The sequence below is a fragment of the Agelaius phoeniceus genome, chromosome 12, assembly GCF_051311805.1.
Source record: "Agelaius phoeniceus isolate bAgePho1 chromosome 12, bAgePho1.hap1, whole genome shotgun sequence".
NCBI classification, from domain to species: Eukaryota; Metazoa; Chordata; class Aves; order Passeriformes; family Icteridae; genus Agelaius; species Agelaius phoeniceus.
The window spans coordinates 20,277,832-20,299,801 of NC_135276.1; the positions used below are offsets into that span (position 1 = coordinate 20,277,832).

Here is a 21,970-nt window from a genome sequence, read left to right on the forward strand (position 1 = left end):
TCAACTCCCCATTCCACAGCCCCGCTCCCTCCCCTTCACGTTAGGGATTGATCCAAGGGGCAGTTCCTTGATGCCTTGGCTGGTTTCTAACACCCCCATGCTGCAGCTGGAGTGCAAGCCTGCAGTTTGGAATGTTCTGCCTGGGAAGGTGGTGGAGTCACCATCCCTGGGGGTGTTTAACAAAGCCTGGGTGTGGCACTGGGTGCCAGGGTTTAGTTGAGGTGTCAGGGCTGGGTGGGACTCAATGATCTTTGAGGTCTCTTCCAACCTGGTCATTCTGTGGCTCCAATCCATTTTCCCTCCACAACCTGACATTGCAATCCCCATCCTGGAGCTGGGACCGGCATCCCAGAACTTCAAAGGTCTCCCAGAGAAGTTTGATGCCACGACCTCCCCCTTCCTTTTTCCTTTTGTCTCCTCTCCGCAGGGACATACCAGGGCCAGTGGGTCGGGGGGATGCGCCAGGGTTACGGCGTCCGGCAGAGCGTTCCCTATGGCATGGCTGCGGTCATCAGGTCACCCCTGAGGACGTCCATCAACTCCCTGCGCAGCGAGCACACCAACGGCACGGCGCTGCACCCCGACGCCTCGCCCGCCGTGGCCGGCAGCCCCGCCGTGTCCCGCGGCGGCTTCGTCCTCATGGCGCACAGCGACGCCGAGATCCTCAAGAGCAAGAAGAAGGGAATCTTCCGGCGCTCGCTGCTGAGCGGGCTCAAGCTCCGCAAGTCCGAGTCCAAGAGCTCCTTGGCCAGCCAGCGGAGCAAGCAGAGCTCGTTCCGCAGCGAGGCCGGCATGAGCACGGTCAGCTCCACCGCCAGCGACATCAACTCCACCATCAGCCTGGGCGAGGGCGAGGCCGAGCTCTCGGTCATCGAGGACGACATCGACGCCACCACCACCGAGATCTACGTGGGCGAGTGGAAGAACGACAAGCGCTCGGGCTCGGGCGTGAGCCAGCGCTCGGACGGGCTCAAGTACGAGGGCGAGTGGGCCAACAACAAGCGCCACGGCTACGGCTGCATGACCTTCCCCGACGGCACCAAGGAGGAGGGCAAGTACAAGCAGAACATCCTGGTCAGCGGCAAGAGGAAGAACCTGATCCCGCTGCGCGCCAGCAAGATCCGGGAGAAGGTGGATCGGGCCGTGGAGGCGGCCGAGAGGGCGGCCACCATCGCCAAGCAGAAAGCGGAGATTGCGGCGTCCAGGTAAGGGGGCTCCTGCCCATCCCGGTGTGTCTGAGCTGGGATCCCGCCCTGGGGACTGAGGATCAATGGGTGAGAGGTTTTGTTGTAGTAGAGAGTTTTTTGTAGAGAGTTTTTTGCTCGTGGTGGGAATCTGGAGGTTGGTGTTACGTGGATCTCACGGCAGCCTTGAGGTTACCCAAGCCTTGGAGTGCTGTTCAAAACAGGGTGGATCCAAGCCCAGTTGTCCCTCTGGTAATTCCCAGTGGGCTGGGGATGCACAACCTCCCCAGCTGAGGCAGAGAGGCCATGCAGGGTCACCAGAGCAGGGCAACCTGAGCAGGGTGGGTGGCACCTTGGTGGCTGTCACAGGCTGAGTGCTGTCACTTAGAGGGTGCTGGGTTATTAATCCCATTTTTCCCACTCCTCTTGGATAAGCAGAAGAGCTCCTGAGTTTGCCCAATTCCTTTGCCTGACTCGCAGCCAAGAGGAACCATCCCAGGGCTGGCCTGTGCTGGGAGGTTTCCCAGCTATTTCCATTCTCAAAAGGGTTTTTGAGTGGCAAACCAGTCAAATATGTGGCTTCAGGCCTGGGGAGGCTCTGCTGGAAAACAGCAGATCTGGGTGCCCTACAATGCCCCTTCTCCCTGGGCAGCCCTCGTGGAACTGCTCAGAGATCCAGAGCTGGGATCTGCTGAAAACCAGCAGGAGGGAAGGGGAAAATGAGCCATGTCTAATTTAAACTGAAAGAAGGTCCCAGCTCAAAGCAGGGCCAGCTCAAGCACCCTGTAGCTGGCTCCCAAAAGGCACCTGGAGCTCTGTGCCTTGCAGGGAGCTCCCAGACCAGTAGTGAGGCGAGGAGGAAAAGCTCCTCTGGAGAATTCAGGGCTCTTTGTATCACATTTTGGGGTGGTTTATTAGAGCATGTCATTCCTTTCTGTTTCCTGAACAAGAGCTATATTTAGCAGCCAGGCTGGGAAAAAAGGGCTCGGGTTAGGGGAAAAACCCAGGTACCTCCTCAGCCTCCTGTGCTGGATTAATTGTTGGGCCTGGAATATTTGTATGCAGAGTCACACTTGAAATCTTTATCAGCACGTCTGCCAAGGGCTTATCTGCAATATGAATGAGCCTCCCGGGCCTGCTTTGGGAGCACATTTGGGCTTGATGATGTTTTCGAGCTGATGGTTGGGGAAAAAAAATGGAAAATCCCGCTAGAATGGCAGGTAGGAAGCAGACTGCAGAGCAGTGGGAAGGCCAGATCTTCCCCTGTGGTCTGGGGATGGATGGCAATGCCTCGAAAGGCTGCAATCCTGGAAATGTGGAGCTCCAGTGTGCTGGGGGATGGATGCTGGAAATGTGGAGCTCCAGTGTGCTGGGGGATGGATGCTGGAAATGTGGAGCTCCAATGTGCTGGGGGATGGATGCTGGAAATGTGGAACTCCAATGTGCTGGGGGATGGATGCTGGAAATGTGGAGCTCCAGTGAGCTGGGGGATGGATGCTGGAAATGTGGAGCTCCAGTGAGCCATGGGATGCTGGGTCTGAGAACCTGAGCATCCTCAATCCCCCAGTGGTGATGATCTTGGACCATCATGAGAGTGGGATTGGAAGAGATGCTTAATGAGCTCTTGACATGTAATATTCCACCTCTAATTATGGGGGAGAAGGGGAAAAAATCGAGTCAGGAATGCCAGTTGTGAGCAGCTCCCTGCCCTCCCAGGGAGGCTGGGGAGTGGAGGGTGGAGGATGGAGAGTGGAGATGGATGGGATTAGGTGGGTCCAGGGAAGGATTCCTTCCCAATATCCCATGTAAATCTCTGCTCTTTTACCTTAAACCGCTTTGTCTGAAACCTCCAATCCCTCAGCTCGAGCTCTCCCCCCTCCTGAGGCTTTTGGCAGAGTCCCTGAGCCTGCAGAACCAGAGCAGAGCAAGGTTTTACAGACTGAGATCCAGCTGGAAAAGCTTTCTTATTAATCTTAGTCCGATTTAATTTTAAAGCTTCCTAATGAAGGAAGCCTCCCCTGCAGTGCCCACACCAAACTGCATCGTCCAAATGCCACAAAGCAGAGCTGGGGGAGAATCCTGGGGTTCATTCCCGAGGTTTTGGGGCTCAGGGGTGGAATATCCCCCCTCTAATGCCAACAGAAACTCCAATTTCCCAGCACCTGGTGTGGCTGTGTGTGTGTATTCTTTTCTGTCTAAGTTCACTCTGCAGCCTTTCCCTTGGTGGGGGAAAAAAAAAAATAAAATATGTGCCCACCCACGGCTTTCATTAAATTTGTAAGAATTCAGTATTTTTGAAAACTCTGCCGCTCTGTCAGATTTGGTTGGAATTGGCCAACACGTTCAAAAGTTATTAGTGTGGGAGTGATGGCATATAGATATATAAACAGCACAATCACAGGAGTGAGCCCCATTTCCTGAGGAAAGTAGGCTAAAAACAGTGTGCTGGAGACAAGTAAATTGCTTTCCTAAAGTTGGTGGAGTGTGAGCAGAGCACCGTGATATCTGCACCTTTAGGGGATTTCTTTTAGGCTTGAGAGGAGATTCTCCTAAATGTTCTTTGCTGTAATTTAAATGGGAGAGCACAAAGTTCCCTCTGATTCTCTGGAATTGTTCAGGTGAAGTGAGCAGGGAGGAAGGGATGTGGATGAGGGTGAGGAACTGCTGTTGGTAGCAGCTGGAGAAAGTTTGGAGCAGCCCAGGACAGGGAAGTGTCCCTGCCCATGGCAGGGGTGGCACTGGATGAACTCTAAGGTCCCTTCTAACCCAAATCTTTCCATGATTCCATGACAGCTTTCAGAGGGGGACAAGGAGGGAGCTCTTCCCCAGCCTGTTTAAAAGGAATGTTCAGGGTGTTCTCTGAGTGCTCTGGGAGATCTTCATTCCCTCTCCAATCAGCCAAGAGCCTGCACTCTTTCTGCTGCCACCCTGGAAGGATGAGGGATGCACTGGACACCCCGGGCCCCATCTCATTAGTGCTAATTGACACCTCAGGCAAATTATCTGTAGGCTCTGGTGCGTCATCATCCACTAAAATAAAATATCCAGGTAACAAAGGTGGGCCAGGGAGCTGAGCCCAGCCCCTGGTTTTTGGCACAGCCACCTGCTGGGAGGGATGGGTGCACAGGGAACGTCAGGGGAGATCAGGGCTGACTCCAGCTCTCCAGGATGGGTGATGGCAGCTCAAAGAGACCCTTCATCTATCCTGCTTCCACAGTTCAGGGGATTGTAACTAGTGTAACCCCATTTCAGGGGTTTGTAATTAGTGGTTGGGCTGGTTATGGAGGAGGAACCATCCCTGGATGAGTCCCAGGAATGGGAGGCACGTGGCAAACACTTCACTCCTCTCCAGCGTGGGGGATCTGCTGCCCAGCACCTTAAATGAGAATTCCTGGGAGCAGCCAGTGCCCTGGCTCCCAGAGGGAATGCTGCTCCCAGGTCACTCCTAAGTAATGCTCTCCCTGGCATAATTATAGCCCAGCCTTGCACCAGCCAGGAGAAAAATATAATTAAAGCTCCAGAGTCTCAGGAGGAGCTGGGCCACAAATTAGCACAGTGTCACTCAACTCCAGCCAGGGAAACTGGAGGGAAATAGGAAAAGGAAGGAAATAAAGACAACCTGGCAGTGAGGAGGGGAGAAGGGGGATGCTTGGACTCAGCCTGGACGCTCCCTGAGGATGCTGCAGCCAGGGCTGAGGTCGAGCAGCAAAGTGCAGGAGGTTCTTAGAGCCAAACAGGCATTTTTGTGAGAAAAATGAGAAAAATGAAAACACAGCTCAGGCAAACCCAGAGAAAAGCAGAGCTGCTGCAGCCCTGCTCTGAGAGTCACAGGAGTCTGTAAAATAATGCATGTGAAAGTGTATTTGTGTTCAGTAATGTCCCCACTGGCTGTCCCCAGCCCCGGTAATGTCCCCAGCCCCGGTAATGTCCCCACCGGCTCTCCCCAGCCCCGGTAATGTCCCCACCGGCTGTCCCAGCCCCGGTAATGTCCCCACCGGCTCTCCCGACCCCGGTAATGTCCCCACTGGCTGTCCCCAGCCCCGGTAATGTCCCCACCGGCCCTCCCCAGCCCCGGTAATGTCCCCACCGGCTCTCCCGACCCCGGTAATGTCCCCACTGGCTCTCCCCAGCCCCTGTAATGTCCCCACCGGCTGTCCCCAGCCCCGGTGATGTCCCCACCAGCTCTCCCGGCCCCGGTAATGTCCCCACCGGCTGTCCCAGCCCCGGTAATGTCCCCACTGGCTCTCCCCAGCCCCGGTAATGTCCCCACCGCCTGTCCCCAGCCCCTGTAATGTCCCCACCGGCTCTCCCGGCCCCGGTAATGTCCTCACCAGCTGTCCCCAGCCCCGGTAATGTCCCCACTGGCTCTCCCCAGCCCCGGTAATGTCCTCACCGCCTGTCCCCAGCCCCGGTAATGTCCCCACCGGCTGTCCCCACCCCCGGTAATGTCCCCACCGGCTGTCCCAGCCCTGGTAATGTCCCCACTGGCTCTCCCCAGCCCCGGTAATGTCCCCGCCAGCTCTCCCGGCCCCGGTGATGCTGCTGCTTAATGCTGTGCCGGGCCTGAGCCCGCAGCTCTGCCATTGTCTGGGCTGCCTTTGATTTCGGGCTGCTGCTGCTGCTCTTTGGGTGCCTGGGGGTGCTGACCTCAATCCTGCCTCGTGCTGCCCCAGGGGCTCCTGCTGAGGACGGAGAGGGACAAGGAGGAGGAGGAGGAAGAGGAGGGGTGGGGGTTAAGGGCCCCAAAAGGGTTTTGTGTCCCCTTCCTTGGGCCAGGACAGCAGGGACACACAAAGCCAGGATGGGGCAGAGCTGAGCTGGCTGCAGGGATGGGCTGAGCTGATGCCCAGGTGGGGCAGGGACTCTCACCAGCTCCTCTCTGGGAAATTTTGAGTCCACTGAGGATTCCTCTGCTCATGGCCCTTTGGAGAAGCGCTGCTGCTCCCTTCTGAGGCCCTGCCAGCAGCTGGAGCTGGGGATTTGCAGGAGTCACCTCAGCCCATGAGCTGGGCCCTGATGGGGTCACTGAGGGCATTGCCAGGATTCCCCAGGCCTCATGTGGGGTGAGTGCACTCCCTCCATCCCTTCCTGGTCTCTGCTCCATCCTTTCCTTGAGGGATACCAAGGGTCAGGGAGGGACCCCTCAGAGGGTGGATGGAGGTGGCTCCAAGGCTGGCAGCAGCTGGGGCAGGAGGTGATTCTGCTCTCAGCACCTTCTCCTTGTTCCCCCAGCCCTCTCTGCCCCAAACCTCCCCTGTGCAACCCAAGAGGAGCAGAGCCTGGGCTGGCAGCCTCCACCGGGCTCTGCTGCTGCTGCTGGAGCTGAGCTTTCCCTCCTTCCCTGCCACTTCCCTGCCTCCTCCCTCCCGCTCCTGCCAGGGCTCAGGGGATGCCATTGGGATCGCTGCTGCTGGGGGTGTGTCCCCCGAGCAGGGATGACAAGGACACCTGTGGCTCCCGGAAGGCGCATTCCCACCTCCAGCCCGGGCTCTGCCATCCCGGAGTGTCCCGTTTATCCCTCCCTCCCTCCGTCCCTGCCCTCGGGCGGCTCCTGCGGGATGCGATGCGATGTGAGCACCGTGACTGTGGACGTGCTCCGGCCATGCCAATTTAATAACTTCCTGCTCAGACGGGATTTGCAGCCTTAAGCCCTTTTGTGGCCGTGTCAAAAGTCAGGAGCAGCCTCCGGGTTTGTGCAGGGCCAGCTCGGTGTGTCCCCAACAGCCACCCCACCCCGGGGTGCAGCTCCAGGGCAGGGCCAGGCTGGACAATGAATCCCTTTGGTAGGGATGAGGATTTGCGAGGAAATCCAGCTGGGAAAACCTCAGCAGGGTCATTTGTACTCCTGGCAGAGCAGCTCAGTGGGGTTTTGGTTTTCATTGCCCTCCCATCCCTCACCCACACCTCTGACCCCAGCTTGGCCATTCCCACCCCTTCCCTCTCCAGCGAGCTGAACATGAGCCAGAACATCCCAAATCCACGGCCCGGGTGTGTGACAAACATTCCCAAAACCATTCCCAGCTTTGCTGGGCTGGCACAGACATTCCAGCCCGTCGGATTCTCACTGTCCTCGTGTGGCTCTGTCCCTGTCCCCGTCAGCAGAGACCTCCCAAACGCGGTGCTCTGTGACAGCCCCACAGCCGAGCACAGCTGGAGGCACGGCTCAGCCAGAGAACGGAGCAGGAGAGGGGGTTTGGGGTGCAGGAGGGGGATTTGGGATGCAGGAGGGACGGTTTAGCCAGAGAACGGAGCAGGAAAGGGGACTTGAGATGCAGGAGGAGCGGCTCAGCCAGAGAATGGAGCAGGAGAGGGGGTTTGGGATGCAGGAGAGGGGATTTGGGATGCAGGAGGGGTATTTGGGATGCAGGAGGGGCATTTGGGGTGCAGGAGGAGCGGCTCAGCCAGAGAACGGAGCAGGAGAGGGGGTTTGGGATGCAGGAGGGCAGAGCCGGGATGGGGAGCGGTGCCAGCAGCGGTCACCTGTGCGGGGACAGCAGATGGAGGGGACAGGGAGGGTGGCACGGGCTGGCAGGGGAGGACGGGAGGTGACTCAGGGCTGGCAGGCAGCGCTGCCATGGGAGGGAAGGGGCTGCCCCGGAGCGCCGGGCAGAGCCGGGGGCAGCGCGGGGAAAGGAGAAGCTGCCGGCTCCTCTTCCTCCTCCTCCTCCTCCTCCTCCCTGGCATCGCACCGCAGCCCATCGCAGTGCGGATCATCCGAATTCATTTAATCCAGCCCTTCCCGGAGGGGAGCGGGACCATTCCAGCCTCCGGAGATCCCCCAGGAACCTCCCGCCTGCCCGGCACAAAGTGAGGGAGCCTCTCGCTGTTGCTTTGGGTGGAGCAGCCCTTCATCAGACGGGCAGGGAAAGCAAAATACACCAAAAACAGCCACACAAACCCAGCAGCCCCTGCTTTTCGTTGATGCTGTTTTTCCTTTTCCTTTCTGCTGTTTTTCCTTTTCCTTTCTGCTGTTTTTCCTTTTCTGCTCAACGAAACTGCAGCGCTGCTTTTCCCCGGGATTTTGGGCAGGGAAGGAGAGATCCCTCCCCTGGCAGCTGCTGTCCTGTCCATCCTCATCCTCACCCTCGCAGGGGTGGGGAGGATGCTGGGACACCCAGCCCCACGGCCGGACCGAGCCCACCCCTCCCTCTCCAAACCCCCCAGCCGTGTCCCTGCCGTGTCCCAGGGATGCTGCATCCCAAAATTTGAGGGTGGAGAAGAACCCAGGGGAAGGGCTGGGGTCTCTGTGCTGCTTTCCCAGCTGGTGAGAGAGGTCTCTGTGCTTTTTTCTTCTCCCAGCTCCCATTTTGGGTTTCCTGGTTGTGTTCCCACCCTCTTCCCTTCAGCAACATCCCCAACATCCCATCCTTGTCCCTCCCCACACCCTTTCCTCCCCGGGGAGAGGCAAAATTAATATCAGGAGGAAAACACAGAGCTGAGCCAAATTATTCTTTTCCTTGCTGGTTTTCCTTGCTGGTTTTCCTCACTGGTTTTCCTTCCCCCGAGTTTGGGATGCTGGGGGCAGCACAGGGAACAGGGCTGGGCTATTCCAGCTTCTCCTCTCTCTTATTCAGATTTGAAAAGCCCCAAGCAATGAGGTTTCTGTCACCTCCTCCCCACAGGACAAATGACATGCTGTCCTGACTTCCTAATCCAGGAAATTAAAGGATTTGACTGTAGACCCCGCTAAGCAAATTTCCCCCCTGAAAATCCCAGGGGGATTTAACCCATGGATCTGACTGATTATCCCTTTAGAGTTGTGACTAAGAAAGTCACAACTCTAGATGGGGGTAGGAAAAGTGAGATTTTGGGGGGTGCAGCTGATTTTGGGGCTCAAAGCCCCCTGCAGGCAGCTGGGATGAGGGAAGTGGCTGGTGCTGGGTGGGCTCTGGAGTGTGAGTGAGGCAGGCAGGAGCTGCTCCTTGCTGTGGCAATGGGGAGGATTTCTTCTTTTTCTCCCCACAGTCACCAGGGCTGGGGCCACCACTTGCCCCACAAAGGGGTGACAGAGCCCTGGGGACACCTCCAGCCCCTCTCCCTCCTGCCTGAACCCACCAGGGCTGGGCAGGTGAGGGGGACTGGGGGATTTGTGCCCCAGGAAGGCAAAGCAGAGAGAGGCCAGACCTCAGGGGGGACAGTGGCCTCAAAGCCACCCTTTGCCAAGGCCAGTCCTGGTGTTCTCACTCACCTGCCTCCTGCAGAGCTCCACTCCAAGTGACAGATGGCCAGGGATGAGGCTCCCTCTCCAGATGTTGATTTTCTGGCCAGCTGTAGATAACACCCAGGGCATCATCTCCCTGCAAAGCCCATCAGCTCTGTCCTTGCTGGGGGCACAAAGTTAAAAGGAAGGGAAATGCAGGAATCTGCCTGGCCCTGCTTATTCCATGTGTTCCTTGGCCAGGGAGATGCTGGGAGCATCCTGGTGCCAGATGTGCCTCTGGGTACCAGCTCCACCTGGCCCAGCCTTTTAAAGTCGGTGGATTTGGATTTTGTTGGCGTTTTTTGTTTGGCAAAAACAGAGCTAAAATAAAGAAATCCTTTTTGGGATGGTGGGATGAAGGTGAGCTGGAGGCAATCCTGGCATTTGATGCTCTCATCTTTCTCCACTGGGAATGACCCAGCTCAGGGATGTGGTTTGAGCTGTTTCTCCCTGAATTTTGGAGACATGGCCCATCCCTGTCCCCCCAGTCACTGAGATTTTGCACCTTTCCATGTTGTGAATTCAGTTCTCCAACAAAACTCCTTTTAGCCACTCCAAGGCAAGGCACAGGACACCAGGACATAGCTTGGGATACTTTTTTTCCCCTTACTTGGATTAAAAAAATGAAATTTCAGTGTAAAATGGCAAAATATCCCTCGGTGAATTCACTCCCCATTTGTAACTCCAAAAATATGAAGGTGGGGAAGGCTCTGGCTCAGGTGCCTGGAGCAGTGACCTAAACAGGACCTGGCTCCAGCCCTGTCCTGAATTTGGGAGACCTGGAGCATTCCATGTCCCAGCTGTCCACGAGCTCTCCCAGCAGTCTTGGGAATGATTTCCCCCCTCTAAAGTGACATTTCCTGCTGTAAAACTACAGGGAAACTTGGATTTGGCCTCTTGACCACAACATTTTCCGTGCTTCTCTCTAATTTGCTTTCTTGGGCAGCAACAAACACATTGAGGGGATTTTATTTTCCCCAGGATTAAAGGGTTTGAGTGTTTATTTTTCCTTAATTCTCTTGAGAGGTGACTTCCAGAGCCATTTTTTCAGAGTGTGCCATCACCATTCCATCCATCCCAGCCTCTCCCAACCTTCCCTGCCACTGCTGGGAGCTTTCCTGCCCCTCCTCAGAGCCCAGGGGTGATCCATCCACGCTCCCATCCCAAAATCTCCATCTGGAGCTGCCAAGGCTGCCTCTCTCTTTGCTATGCACAGCACCTGCTCCGTGTCTGGCTGCAAAGAGCCCGAGCAGACGTTCAGGGCTGCATTACGTCATGTCAGAGGTCACATTAAGCAGCTTTTTTCCCCTTAATTAAGAATTCCAGCCATGGTCGGGGAGGGGGGGGGGGGAGAGGGGGAAACAGAGGGGAAAGCAGACGGAGGGAGCAGGCTGGGAAAAACGCCTGCGCCGAGCAGGTAAATGGGAATTTCTCCAGAGCCAGCTAATTGGTGTGTCTAATATTGCACCCCCTGAGGACCAGCGCGGTGCCGCTGCCTGCACAAATCGCTCCCGGAGAGCCTGCTGCAATAACAGGGAAGCCGCGAGAGCTGTGGGAAGAGCCAAGCTGGAATGAGGAGCGGGTTTGGATCGGGGTAATAAACGCCAGATAGGGAAAATAACAAACAGGTTGTTAATTGCTGCCATCTCCCCGTTCCCTCGGGGCCGTGTCTAGACAGAGCCTGGCTCCGGGCTGCGCTCATCCCGGCCCTCCGGGGCATGGATGCGGGATGCGGTGCCCGGAGGAGCCCCTGGCATGGGAAAGGGAGGCAGGATGGGCACTGCAGCTGTGCCCTAAATCAGAGAGGCTCCCGCAGAGGTGGAAACCAGACAGTCTGCAGTGGTTATTAATAATTCAGTCCCAATTTGTCCCATCTAGGAGAGCACGAAGCCCAGCCAAGCCTCCCCTCCTGGCTGCCCGGAGCAGGCAGAGCCTCCCGGCGTTGTTGCAGCCATCGAGCGCAGGGTTTGGGAGCTGGGATCGCCTGTCCTGCCCCATTCCCGAGCGGTCCCAAACCCTCGGCAGAGCCGCACCAGCGTCCCCAGGGCTCGGGGCTGGCATCCATCCCCCGGGGACCGGTGCTTTGTGTTCCTCGCTGGATGCAGCCAGGGCTGGATCCTGCTGTGCCACAGGGACTGGAAAACAATCCCCGTGGAGCCCGCACAGCCGAGGGATTCCCGCTGGGGAAGCTGCACTGAAAATCTCCTTTTCCTCACCTCATCCAGCCATCCCTTCCCAGCCTCACGCCAGCCTGGGTTTTCCAGAAAATCTCTTTTTTCTCCTTCATCCAGCCATCCCTCCCCAGGACAAGGTGCATCCCAAGGCTTTCCTGACCCCGGGGTTTGGATGAGAGAGTCTCACACGCCCTGAAAATGCTCTCTCTGAATTTTTCCTGAAGTATTTCCTTGCAGCTGGCGTGTGTTTTAATTGAATTTTGCCCTTTGAAAAATACATGAAGCTCCGTAATGGAGGCAGAGAAAACATTCCCTCCTATAGGAAGATAAAGATGCATTTAAAGAGGAAAAAAAACCAGCCCCAAAGCTGCCTGATGAAGTATTGACCTGGAGAAAAAGTGCATCAGATGGAGCCAACCTGGCCCCTCAGGAAAACTCGAGGCTGTTCATTAGGGATGAGCTCACTGCCAGCTTAACTCCATCCTCACCACTCCCAGAGAAGCCTGTGGGAAATGTGCCAATTTCCAGGTTTTCCACGAAAATAGGGACCACGGGGTCCTTTCATGGGGCAGAAAGGGTTTGGGACTTGTTGCAGCCTGGTGGTGTTGGAGTGGGGATAATGGGAGAGCTCTGGGCGTGGGGTGGAGGAGGGCTGAGCATCTCCATCCCTGCACAGGATCCCAGCAATAAAGCAGGAATTTCATCCTTCCCTCAGCCAGGCTTTGGGGTCAGGGAAACGAGAAGTTTGCTTGGAAAAGAGCAGCCAGAGCTGCCATATGGATTTTGGGAAACAGACCTTCTTTCCCAGAAATCTTCCCCATAGGATGCTTTTTAACATTCCCAATAATGTGGATTTCTCTCTGTGTTCAGCACAGACCCCAAGCATGAGTTTGCTCAGTGTCTGCTGCCTGGTTTTTATTGGAATGTATTTTCTGTACAAAAACACTGGAAAAATAGGAATTAAGGGGGCAAATCCCTCCCCTGGATGGATTCAAACAGTGAATGGAGAAGGAATAACCAGTGATCCAGGTTTCTCGTGGCTCCAGGTGCCATCCTGGCAATTCCAGGTGTCACATTCCCAGCTCTGAAACCTTTCTGGGCTTCTGCAAACTCGCTCTAATTTCCAGCCTAATTTTAAAGCACTTTGTCCCACTTGCTCTCCTGCCAAAGCATTCCTGGAACCAAAAAACCTCTCAAGCCTCACCTGGTTTGAATTTTGCTTCCTTTCTTCCTGAATCCCTGAGGGTTTTGCTGGGAGTTCACCCCTTTTTGGCTAAACCAGCCCCCAGCAGTGGCTTTGCAGCAGAACCCTTGGATCCACTCTTTGCTCACTCCAAGCCAGCCCAGAGTCACTGCTGGAATTCCTAAAAAGCCAAGTTCTTCCTTGCAAATCAGTTGATTCCAGCTTCTTATAGATTAGCTGGAGCTGCTAAACTTGGCATTAGGAAGCAGGCCCAGGTATTATCCCTTCCCCTCTCAGCTCTGGCCAAATCACAGGAGATCTGCAAAGATTTTTGGGAATCTGGTTGGTTGGGATTTTTCCCTGCCTCCTGCCAGCTCCCCTTGCCAGTTTGACCACTTGCCCGCTCATCCTCCGAGAAGAGTGAGTCAGCTTGGCAAAAAATTAATAAATAAAATATTCCAGGCCAGCCCCAGCAGGGACTCTCTGCCCTCAGACCCAAAACGGGGGCTCAAAAGCCACAAACCATCCTGGTCTTCCCCCCTCTGGCTCTTCCCAATCCCAGTCTTGGCCTGAACACCTTCCCCCAGCTCAGCTTGGATGGTGAAGCACAGTAAAATCCTGGAAGCATGGAATGCTTTGCTTGGAAGGAGTTTAAAGCCCATCCCATTCCCCCCTGCCACGGGCAGGGACACCTTCCCCTATCCCAGGCTCCTGGATTCATCCCAGCTGGAGGAGGAGGCTGGGGATGCTCAGGGGTGGGAGGAATTAAACAGCTCCTCTTGCATCACTCTTCCCTCCATCCCCTCATGAGCCCACAGGAACAGGATGATCTTTAAGGTCTCTTCCAACCCAAACCATCCCATAATTCTGTTTTATGGGGAAAGCCCCAGCCTTATTTTCACCGTGGTCTCCAGTTTGGCGTCTCCATCCCGGAAAAAATTGATGGCAGCACTTAGGGAAGGAGGAGCAGAGCGATGAGATCAGGCCCTGTCCATGTGTCAGGGAGGAAAAAACCCCACTTTTCCAGGGAAATAAACTCCAGGCAATTAAGTGGGAATTAAGATTTAGCACACGCCACGAGCAGCAGGCGTGGAGAAAGGAGACAGCTGGTAAATTTAGGATGTGACAAAGTCATGCGAGCACTAACTGGATTACTGGCATTTATTTGGGAATACTTATGGATTTTATTATGCAACGTATGGATCTCCATAATTCTGCTTTTCACTCCTGCCAGCGTCTCAGGGAGCTTTACAAACAATTAATCAGCAGTGCTCTGGGGAATCCAGTGTGTCCCTCTGCTCCAGGGAATCCAGTGTGTCCCATGTCCTCCAAGGAATCCAGTGTGTCCCTCTGCTCCAAGGAATCCAGTGTGTCCCTCTGCTCCAGAGAATCCAGTGTGTCCCATGTCCTCCAGGGAATCCAGTGTGTCCCTCTGCTCCAAGGAATCCAGTGTGTCCCATGTCCTCCAAGGAATCCAGTGTGTCCCATGTCCTCCAGGGAATCCAGTGTGTCCCATGTCCTCCAGGGAATCCAGTGTGTCCCATGTCCCCCAAGGAATCCAGTGTGTCCCATGTCCTCCAAGGAATCCAGTGTGTCCCATGTCCTCCAGGGAATCCAGTGTGTCCCATGTCCTCCAGGGAATCCAGTGTGTCCCATGTCCTCCAAGGAATCCAGTGTGTCCCATGTCCTCCAGGGAATCCAGTGTGTCCCTCTGCTCTGGGGAATCCAGTGTGTCCCATGTCCTCCAAGGAATCCAGTGTGTCCCATGTCCTCCAGGGAATCCAGTGTGTCCCTCTGCTCCAGGGAATCCAGTGTGTCCCTCTGCTCCAGGGAACCCAGTGCTTTCCATCCCTCCCCAGGTGTATTTTGGATCAAAGGTGGCTTCATTGATGTGATCGATTTTTAACCTTTTCTGAGCCAAATCTCCAAGTTTTCATTTTTTAAATTCCCTGCACTTTCTAGGCTCATCCTGGGAGTCTGTCCGTGGGGATGAGCAGATCCAGGAGTCCTTGGAGTGAGTTTTCCAGGGATGGAAATGCATCCATCCCCCAGGGATGGTTATTTTAATCCATTTAGGTTGGACATCAGCAGGAATTTCTTCCTGGAAGGGGTGGCCAGGCACTGGAACTGCCCAGGGAGGGTTGCAGTGCCCATCCCTGGAGGTGTCCCAGCAATTCCTGGAGGTGGCACTCGGTGCTCTGGGCTGGGGACAAGGTGGTGATCAGTCACAGGTTGGATTTGCTGATCCTGGAGCTCATTCTCCATGGAATCAATGATCCCATCAATCAGTGTGCCACAGGGAGGAGCAGAGCCTGGGCCATCCCAGAAGCCCAGCCCGGGGTGGTGGCTCCTCCAGTGTCACCTCCAGCTCTGCCACCACCCCCGCGTGTCCCAGCCCCTGGAATGGCACAGGCTGCTGCTCCAGCCCCCTTCCCTGGCAGGCAGAGAGGGCTGATGGCTCCAGGCACCTCTCCAGGGAGGAGCAGAGTGTAATCCTGGCTGCTGAGCACGGGCCAGGCGCTCACAGACACTGTTAATCCTCAGCTGGGCCAGCAGGGACCTGGGAAAGTGCTGCAGCAAGGCAGGGACAGCCCCAACCCGGGCAGCTCCAGGCCAGGGGATAAATGGATGGAGGAGATTCAAATCCACATCCCTGAGAAGCTCCCCTGGAAGATGCCAGAGGTTTAAGAAGCTCAGAGAGGCAGAACCTGAATTTTAACCTCCTGGTGGCTCTGATGGTTTAATGCACAGGTTTGATGCCCCAGTGTTTCCCACAGAGCATGCTGGTGACAAAAATGTGGCTGGAAAGAGACCTGGAGAGGGACTGTGGCAGGGCATGGAGGGACAGGACAAGGGGGAATGGCTTGGAGATGAAAAAGGGTGGATTTAGATGGGATATTGGGAAGAAATTCCCAATATCTGTGAGGGTGGTGAGGCCCTGGCACAGGTGCCCAGAGAAGCTGTGGCTGCCCCTGGATCCCTGGCAGTGCCCAAGGCCAGGCTGGAATAACCTGGACTAGTGGAAGTTATCCCTTTCTACAACAGGAGTTGGAATGAGATGGATTTTAAAGTATTTTCCAACCCAAACCATTCCATGATTTCATGAAAAATGGGAGCAGTGTGCACCTCCTCTCCCAGCAGTTTGCTGCAGCTCCTCCTTGGGGCAGGCCTGGGATACCTGACAGGGAATGGGCTCTGACACCTTTGTCCCCTCCTCTGACCCCACCTGAGTGATGATCAGGGAGAGCCCTGCATAAAAACCCATTTAAACCCAATTTTCGGGTGCATTAATCACAGAGAACCCTCAAGACCTGCAGCAGCATCACCACAGCCCCTCCACCACCCCCAATAATTCTGGAAAACAGCTCGGATTCGCTTCCAGGGCTACTCCAAAGCAGCCAATGGCTGGGAATAAAGCATTTATTAGAGCAAAGAGACCTGAGAAGTGTCAGGAGCAAACACAGGTGACAGCACAGCCACACTCACACCCTGTTCCCCAGCCCTTCCAACCAAAGCAGGCACATTCCTGGCCCTGTTTTCCATTTTTAGGAGCCTGTCAGAAATGGCACTCCCTCTCCACGCAGATGTCGAGAAATTAGAGGGAATTCAGAGAGAGGCAGAAAAAAAATGATTAAAGGAGATGGAGGGCCTGATTTTGGAGGGAAAAGAAATCAGTGGAGTTATTTATAACCCTGCCTGCACCGGGGTGGGAGCAGGAATTTTTGAAAGTGCCTGGATAGCTCGGATAAGGGGAAAAAGGGGAAAAGCAACCTCCGGAGGATGCTCTCAGAGAAGCTGTAAATCCTGAGTGATGGGATGAAATGCCAGCCAAAAAAAGCCTCTGGGGAATCATCAGCGAGTGCAGGGGACAGTTGTTGATCCAGAGGGAAAAAGTGCCCTGATCAAAATGTGTGAAGGGATGGTGGAGGCAGCTCCAGAGCCGAACCCCCCGCTCCTACCTCTGCTCCCAGTATTTATTTACATCCAGCATTTTACGCAAAACGTGGGGGTGGGCGTGGAAATGTTCTTTTTTTTTTTTTTTTTTATTCATCCCCAAAAAAATGGGTTTGGTTAAAAAAACAACCAAACCAGCTTTAAATTCAACCCTGGAGGCTCGTGGGAGATGCACAGAGAGGCTGCTGGGACGGGGTGGGAAATGGGATGGAGGGACCCTGGGGGAACAAATCTGAATTTCCTGGGTGATTTCCAGCCTGAGGAGCAGCTCGTGAAGGTGTTGGAAAATCCCCCATTCCCCAGCCAGCCCCAAGCTCTGCTGGCAGCTCCTCCCTCACAGCCAAAGGGTTTTGGAGGAATCTGTGGGGGAAATGTGGGGTTTCCCGTGGCAGGGAGGAGCTGCCTAATGGGGTGCTGGTGTCTCTGTTGCCTTGCAGGACCTCTCACTCCAGGGCCAAGGCGGAGGCGGCCGTGACGGCGGCGCAGAAAGCGCAGGAGGAAGCGCGGATCGCCAGGATCACTGCCAAAGAGTTCTCACCTTCCTTCCAGCACAGGGAGAACGGTCAGTCCCTGCCAGGCCCTGCCCTCGCAGCCCTGAACACACCCCAAAGCCCCAGACTGCCCTGGCTGGAGGCTCAGCCTGTGCCTGCAGCTCCCCATCCCCATCGGAGCTCCTGGCGGGGAAAACTCCATGGAACGCCAGCTTTGGGGAGATTTAGGGCAGAGCTGTCCATATCCAGCAGTTCCACCTTGTTCAGTACTGTTTTCCCAGTGTTTCCTCTTTCTCCCCAAGTTTTTAGTTCAAAGCCCTTCGTGGTTGCAAAGAAAGAGCCCAACAAGGGCTCTGGATACAAAACAGATGATCCCAGAGGTCACCACTGACTTTACACCCATGGTTTGTGCAGTTCCTGATTGCTTTGGAAAGTTTGGACCCAGTGGGACCTGACCCTTCCCTCGGCCATGCAAATCAGTCCCTGGGCAAATCCACATTTGATCCTTCCTTCCCTCCTTCCTTCCCTCCTTCCTTCCCTCCTTCCTTCCCTCCCTTCTTCCCTCCCTTTTTCCCTCCTTTCTTCCCTCCTTCCCTCCTTCAATCATTTTCACCATTCCTTGTTGATTCAGTCACATTTTTTAGTCACCAAACGCTCGGGGAGGACGGAGCCAAAGCCGAGCCGGGGTCGGGCCGGGGTCTGCAGCCGACTGGGAGTGCGGACGCTCCAAGTCCCCCCAGCAATAATTAACATCATAATTAAAGTGTGGCTGTGTTTATAGAGAAGTTTTCCAGCCCCGAGCCCTCCTCGGGAGGCGGCTGTCATTGTTCTCCCCCTCCCAGCTCAGCGAGGATTACTCACTCGCTTTAATTGCTCCAGGGGCTGCTGCGGTGACTCAGGGCTGCTCCCGAGCTCGGGGACAAGGGACCATCGGCTCTGCCGGCCCAGCCCGGCCCGGTGCTCGCCTCGCCGAGCTGCGGGGGCGGCCGGGGACATCCCATGGCTCAGCTTTGGGCTGCAGCAGCCTGAGCCGGGGCACATCCCCAGGCAGGGCCGGTCCGAGCATCCCCTGCATCCCCCGCATCTCCCGGCTGCGGGAGGAGGCTCAGCCCGCTCCAAAGCCGCCCATCCCTGCTCCTGCCCAGCCCCATCTGTACACGGCAGATCTGAGCTTTCTCTGCGTGCTCCCAGGGGCTTCTCCAGCCCTGAGATGTTCCTCATCTCCATTTCCTCCTGCCAGGAGACTTTGCTGGTTTAAATCACCTCTTGGAAAGATATTTTTAGGTAATGCATTTTTTACTAGCTCCTGGACGGGGCCGTGACGCTTCACTCGTGCTGGGGTTTGTGTGGTTGGAGCTCTGTCTGGGGGGTTGTGTGAGTCGCGGGAGGGGAGGGCAGGGAAGGAAGGCGGTTCCACTTAGAGCGCATTAAAGAACAAACACAGCGTCCCAGATGTGCCGGGAGGGCTGGCAGCAACCGCGGAGCCGCTCGGGCAGGTGAGTGCCTGTGTCACCCACAGAGCCGCCACCTCAGGCTGGGGACAGCCGCGTGGGAGCTGCCACCACACTGCCGGCATTGCAGGGGCTCCGTGTGCCCACCGTGCCCAGGATCGTGCGTGCTGGGTGTGCCCCCATTATTCAAAATTCTGAGTGCTGGATGTGCCCCCTGCCACAGGATTATGGGTGCTGGATGTACCCCCGTTATTCAGAATTATGGGTGCGGGATGTGCCCCCCTGCCACAGGATTATGGGTGCTGGATGTGCCCCCGTTATTCAGAATTATGGGTGCTGGATGTGCCCCCCTTCCACAGGATTGTGGGTGCTGGATGTGCCCCCGTTATTCAGAATTATGGGTGCTGGATGTGCCCCTCTGCCACAGGATTATGGGTGCTGGATGTTCCCTCGTTATTCAGAATTATGGGTGCTGGATGTGCCCCCCTTCCACAGGATTGTGGGTGCTGGATGTGCCCCTGTTATTCAGAATTATGGGTGCTGGATGTGCCCCTCTGCCACAGGATTGTGGGTGCTGGATGTTCCCCCGTTATTCAGAATTATGGGTGCTGGATGTGCCCCCCTTCCACAGGATTGTGGGTGCTGGATGTGCCCCTGTTATTCAGAATTATGGGTGCTGGATGTGCCCCTCTGCCACAGGATTGTGGGTGCTGGATGTGCCCCCGTTATTCAGAATTATGGGTGCTGGATGTGCCCCCCTGCCACAGGATCGTGGGTTCTGGATGTGCTCCCCTTAAACAGGATTTTGGGTGCTGGATCTGCCCGCCTTATTCAGAATCGTGGGTGTTGGATTTGTCTCCTTGTACAGGATTTTGGGTGCTGGATGTGCCCCCCATATTCAGAATTGTTGGTTCTGGGCGTGCCCTCCTCGGTCAGGACCCTGGGTGCTGGCTGTGCTCCCCTGCAGGGTGCTGCAGGCTCCCAGTGCCACCCACAGCGTGCTGTGGTGGGTGCTGAGTGCCACCCACCCCCTGGGTGCTGGCTGTACTCCCTTTCCATGGGATGCTGGGTGCTGGAAGTGTTCCTGGCAGGGAGGTGGGTGTGGGTACCACCCACCTGGCACAGCGAGTGCCAAGGGTGCTGGGTGCCCCCTCAGAGGGGTTTGTGCATGCTATGGGACACCACAGAGGGCTCTGTGCCCACCTCAGCATCAGCCCTGGGCACCCCTGGGCAGCTGCAGCTCCTGGAAGGTAAAAAAATCTATCCCTGTTTTGTATCCTGCCCTCTCACCCATGGTTCCCATGCCCATTGGCCGTGGGCATCTCCAGGTGCTCATCAATCCCAATTCCTGCACACAGCAGGATCACCCAGGCTTGGGTGGTGCTGCAGAACCGAGTTCCCCCTGGAGACAGCAGCACAAAGAGCCAGAGGCTCCCAAATCCCAAACGTGGCTCCTCAGCTTTGCCTTTGAAGCCTCGGGGGCCGGGCTCGGCTGCCTCCATCCCTCTGGAAATCCACATTTGGTGCTCTGCATCTTCCTTCGCTCTCACAACCCTTCTTCCAGGAACATCACGTGCCCTGGGGCTAATTTTAGCTGCGGATAATTGTTGCACATCCTCGGGTGCCGAAAGGGCCCCGGTGCATCCGCGGAGTTCCTGCGCAAGGAAACGCCTCCATCCCTGCGGGCTGTGGGGCTGGGGGGCAGCAGTGCCCCAGCTGTGCCCCAGCTGTGCCCCAGCTGTGCCCCAGCACCCCCAGCCCCAGGGATTAAGCCAGGAAAGGCAGAGCCCCCTGAGGATTGGGGCTGGGGAAGATTTGGGATGAGGGGGATTTGATGCCATATCCCTGGTGTGGCTGTGGGGAGCATCTCTGGGGCTTCTTGATCTCTGGGGCTTCTTGTCCCCTCTCTGGGGCTCTGGGAGCAGCAGCAGTGGGTGTAGCCAGGCTGGGGCTCGTTGTGGGGCTGGGCATCAGCTCTGGAGGCATTGGAGATGGTAGGAAGCTTGCAAATCCCTGGAATTCCAGCAAAATCCCTGGACTGGGGAAGATAAAGCCCAAAACCTAGGGTGAGCCCATTCCCACAGGTGGCTTTCCAGCTTTCTCACATGAAATCCTTTATTCCCTCTGTGGTCAGCTTCCCATTGGGGATCTTGGAAGGTAGCTGGGTCAGGAATGACTGGAAAACAGCCCCAAAAAATCTTGTCCTCTATCCCAGAGACAGATACTCTGCAGGAAAACAGAGGGGTGAGCTCCACCTTTCTCTTTCTCAGCATTTTCCCACCAACACCAGGATTTTTCAGGGGCCCTAGATAAACTCCAGGAGATCCAGTCTCCCATATACAAACAGGGAAAAAATGAGGGCTGGACTGTGTGAGTATGATCCCAAAAACTCGAGTCATTAGGAGACCATTTCCCATAAATTGCTTGGGTAGACACCCAAGCAGTTTTTTCACTATTTCCCTCCCTGCCAGTGGGGGAGATGGGGACTCCAGAATTCCCTGTGTGTATCCCAACCCTGGCAGGGGTGAAGGCACATCTCAGCAGCTCCCCAAAAAGATTCAAGAGAGAAAATTGCTCAGCACAAGTGGAGAGACCCGAGCAGGCGCTGCCGAGCGTTCATTTTTAAACGATGGCAGGAAAATTGAGCTCTCCCTTTTCAAGACTCGTTTCTTGTCTCACCATAGCAATCACAATTAGATGCATTTCAGGGGCATTAGGCACTTAATATATTTATCAAATTATTCACCTAATTTAGCATGGCTTTAGCTGGGAATGACTGGAGAGGGGAAAAGGAGAATTAACCACTATTAGCTCGCTTGAAACCGTTTGGTGTTTCATCAGTGATGAACACGTTGGAGGTTTTTATTCCGTGTTCCTCCAGCAGCAGAAGCCATTCAGCCCCTCCTGAGGTGCCCATCCCCAGGGTGACCCTGCCTGGGAGGTCTCTGAGCTGAAGGAATGAGGAGCCTCCAGTGGGATGAGGAGGATGGGGGGTGCTGGCCTCAGGTGGCCCTGAACAGCCAGCCCTGTCCATCCATGCCATCCTGGGGCTGAGCAGGGAAATCTCCATGTCCTCCTGGGCTCTGTGGGGCAGGAAAGCTCTCAGATGTGAGGTTTGTGGGGTTTTTCTTTCACATCTGCCCAGATGTGGCCGTTTCCCTCCTACACCTGGCAGATGAAAATTGAGGTGGCTCCCATGCAGGAGGGGGGCGAGGGCTGCTGGTGTGGGGTGATCCCAGTGGCACCCAGGGCGATCTCGGTTACACCCAGCACACCCAGGGTGGTCCCGGTGTCACCCAGCACACACAAACACAGAGCACAGGGTGTGCCACC

At 55.8% G+C, this 21,970-nt stretch overlaps 1 protein-coding gene across 1 annotated transcript in view; it reads left to right on the forward strand.

Annotated features, from left to right (window-relative positions):
- The window catches only part of JPH3 (junctophilin 3), a 49,933-nt gene that overhangs the window by 14,670 nt on the left and 13,293 nt on the right, over nt 1–21,970 (forward strand). The window contains exons 2-3 of the mRNA XM_054640687.2: nt 428–1,205; nt 17,133–17,257. Of these exons, the coding sequence (XP_054496662.1) occupies nt 428–1,205; nt 17,133–17,257 (903 nt within the window). The remainder of the gene's footprint in view (nt 1–427; nt 1,206–17,132; nt 17,258–21,970) is intronic.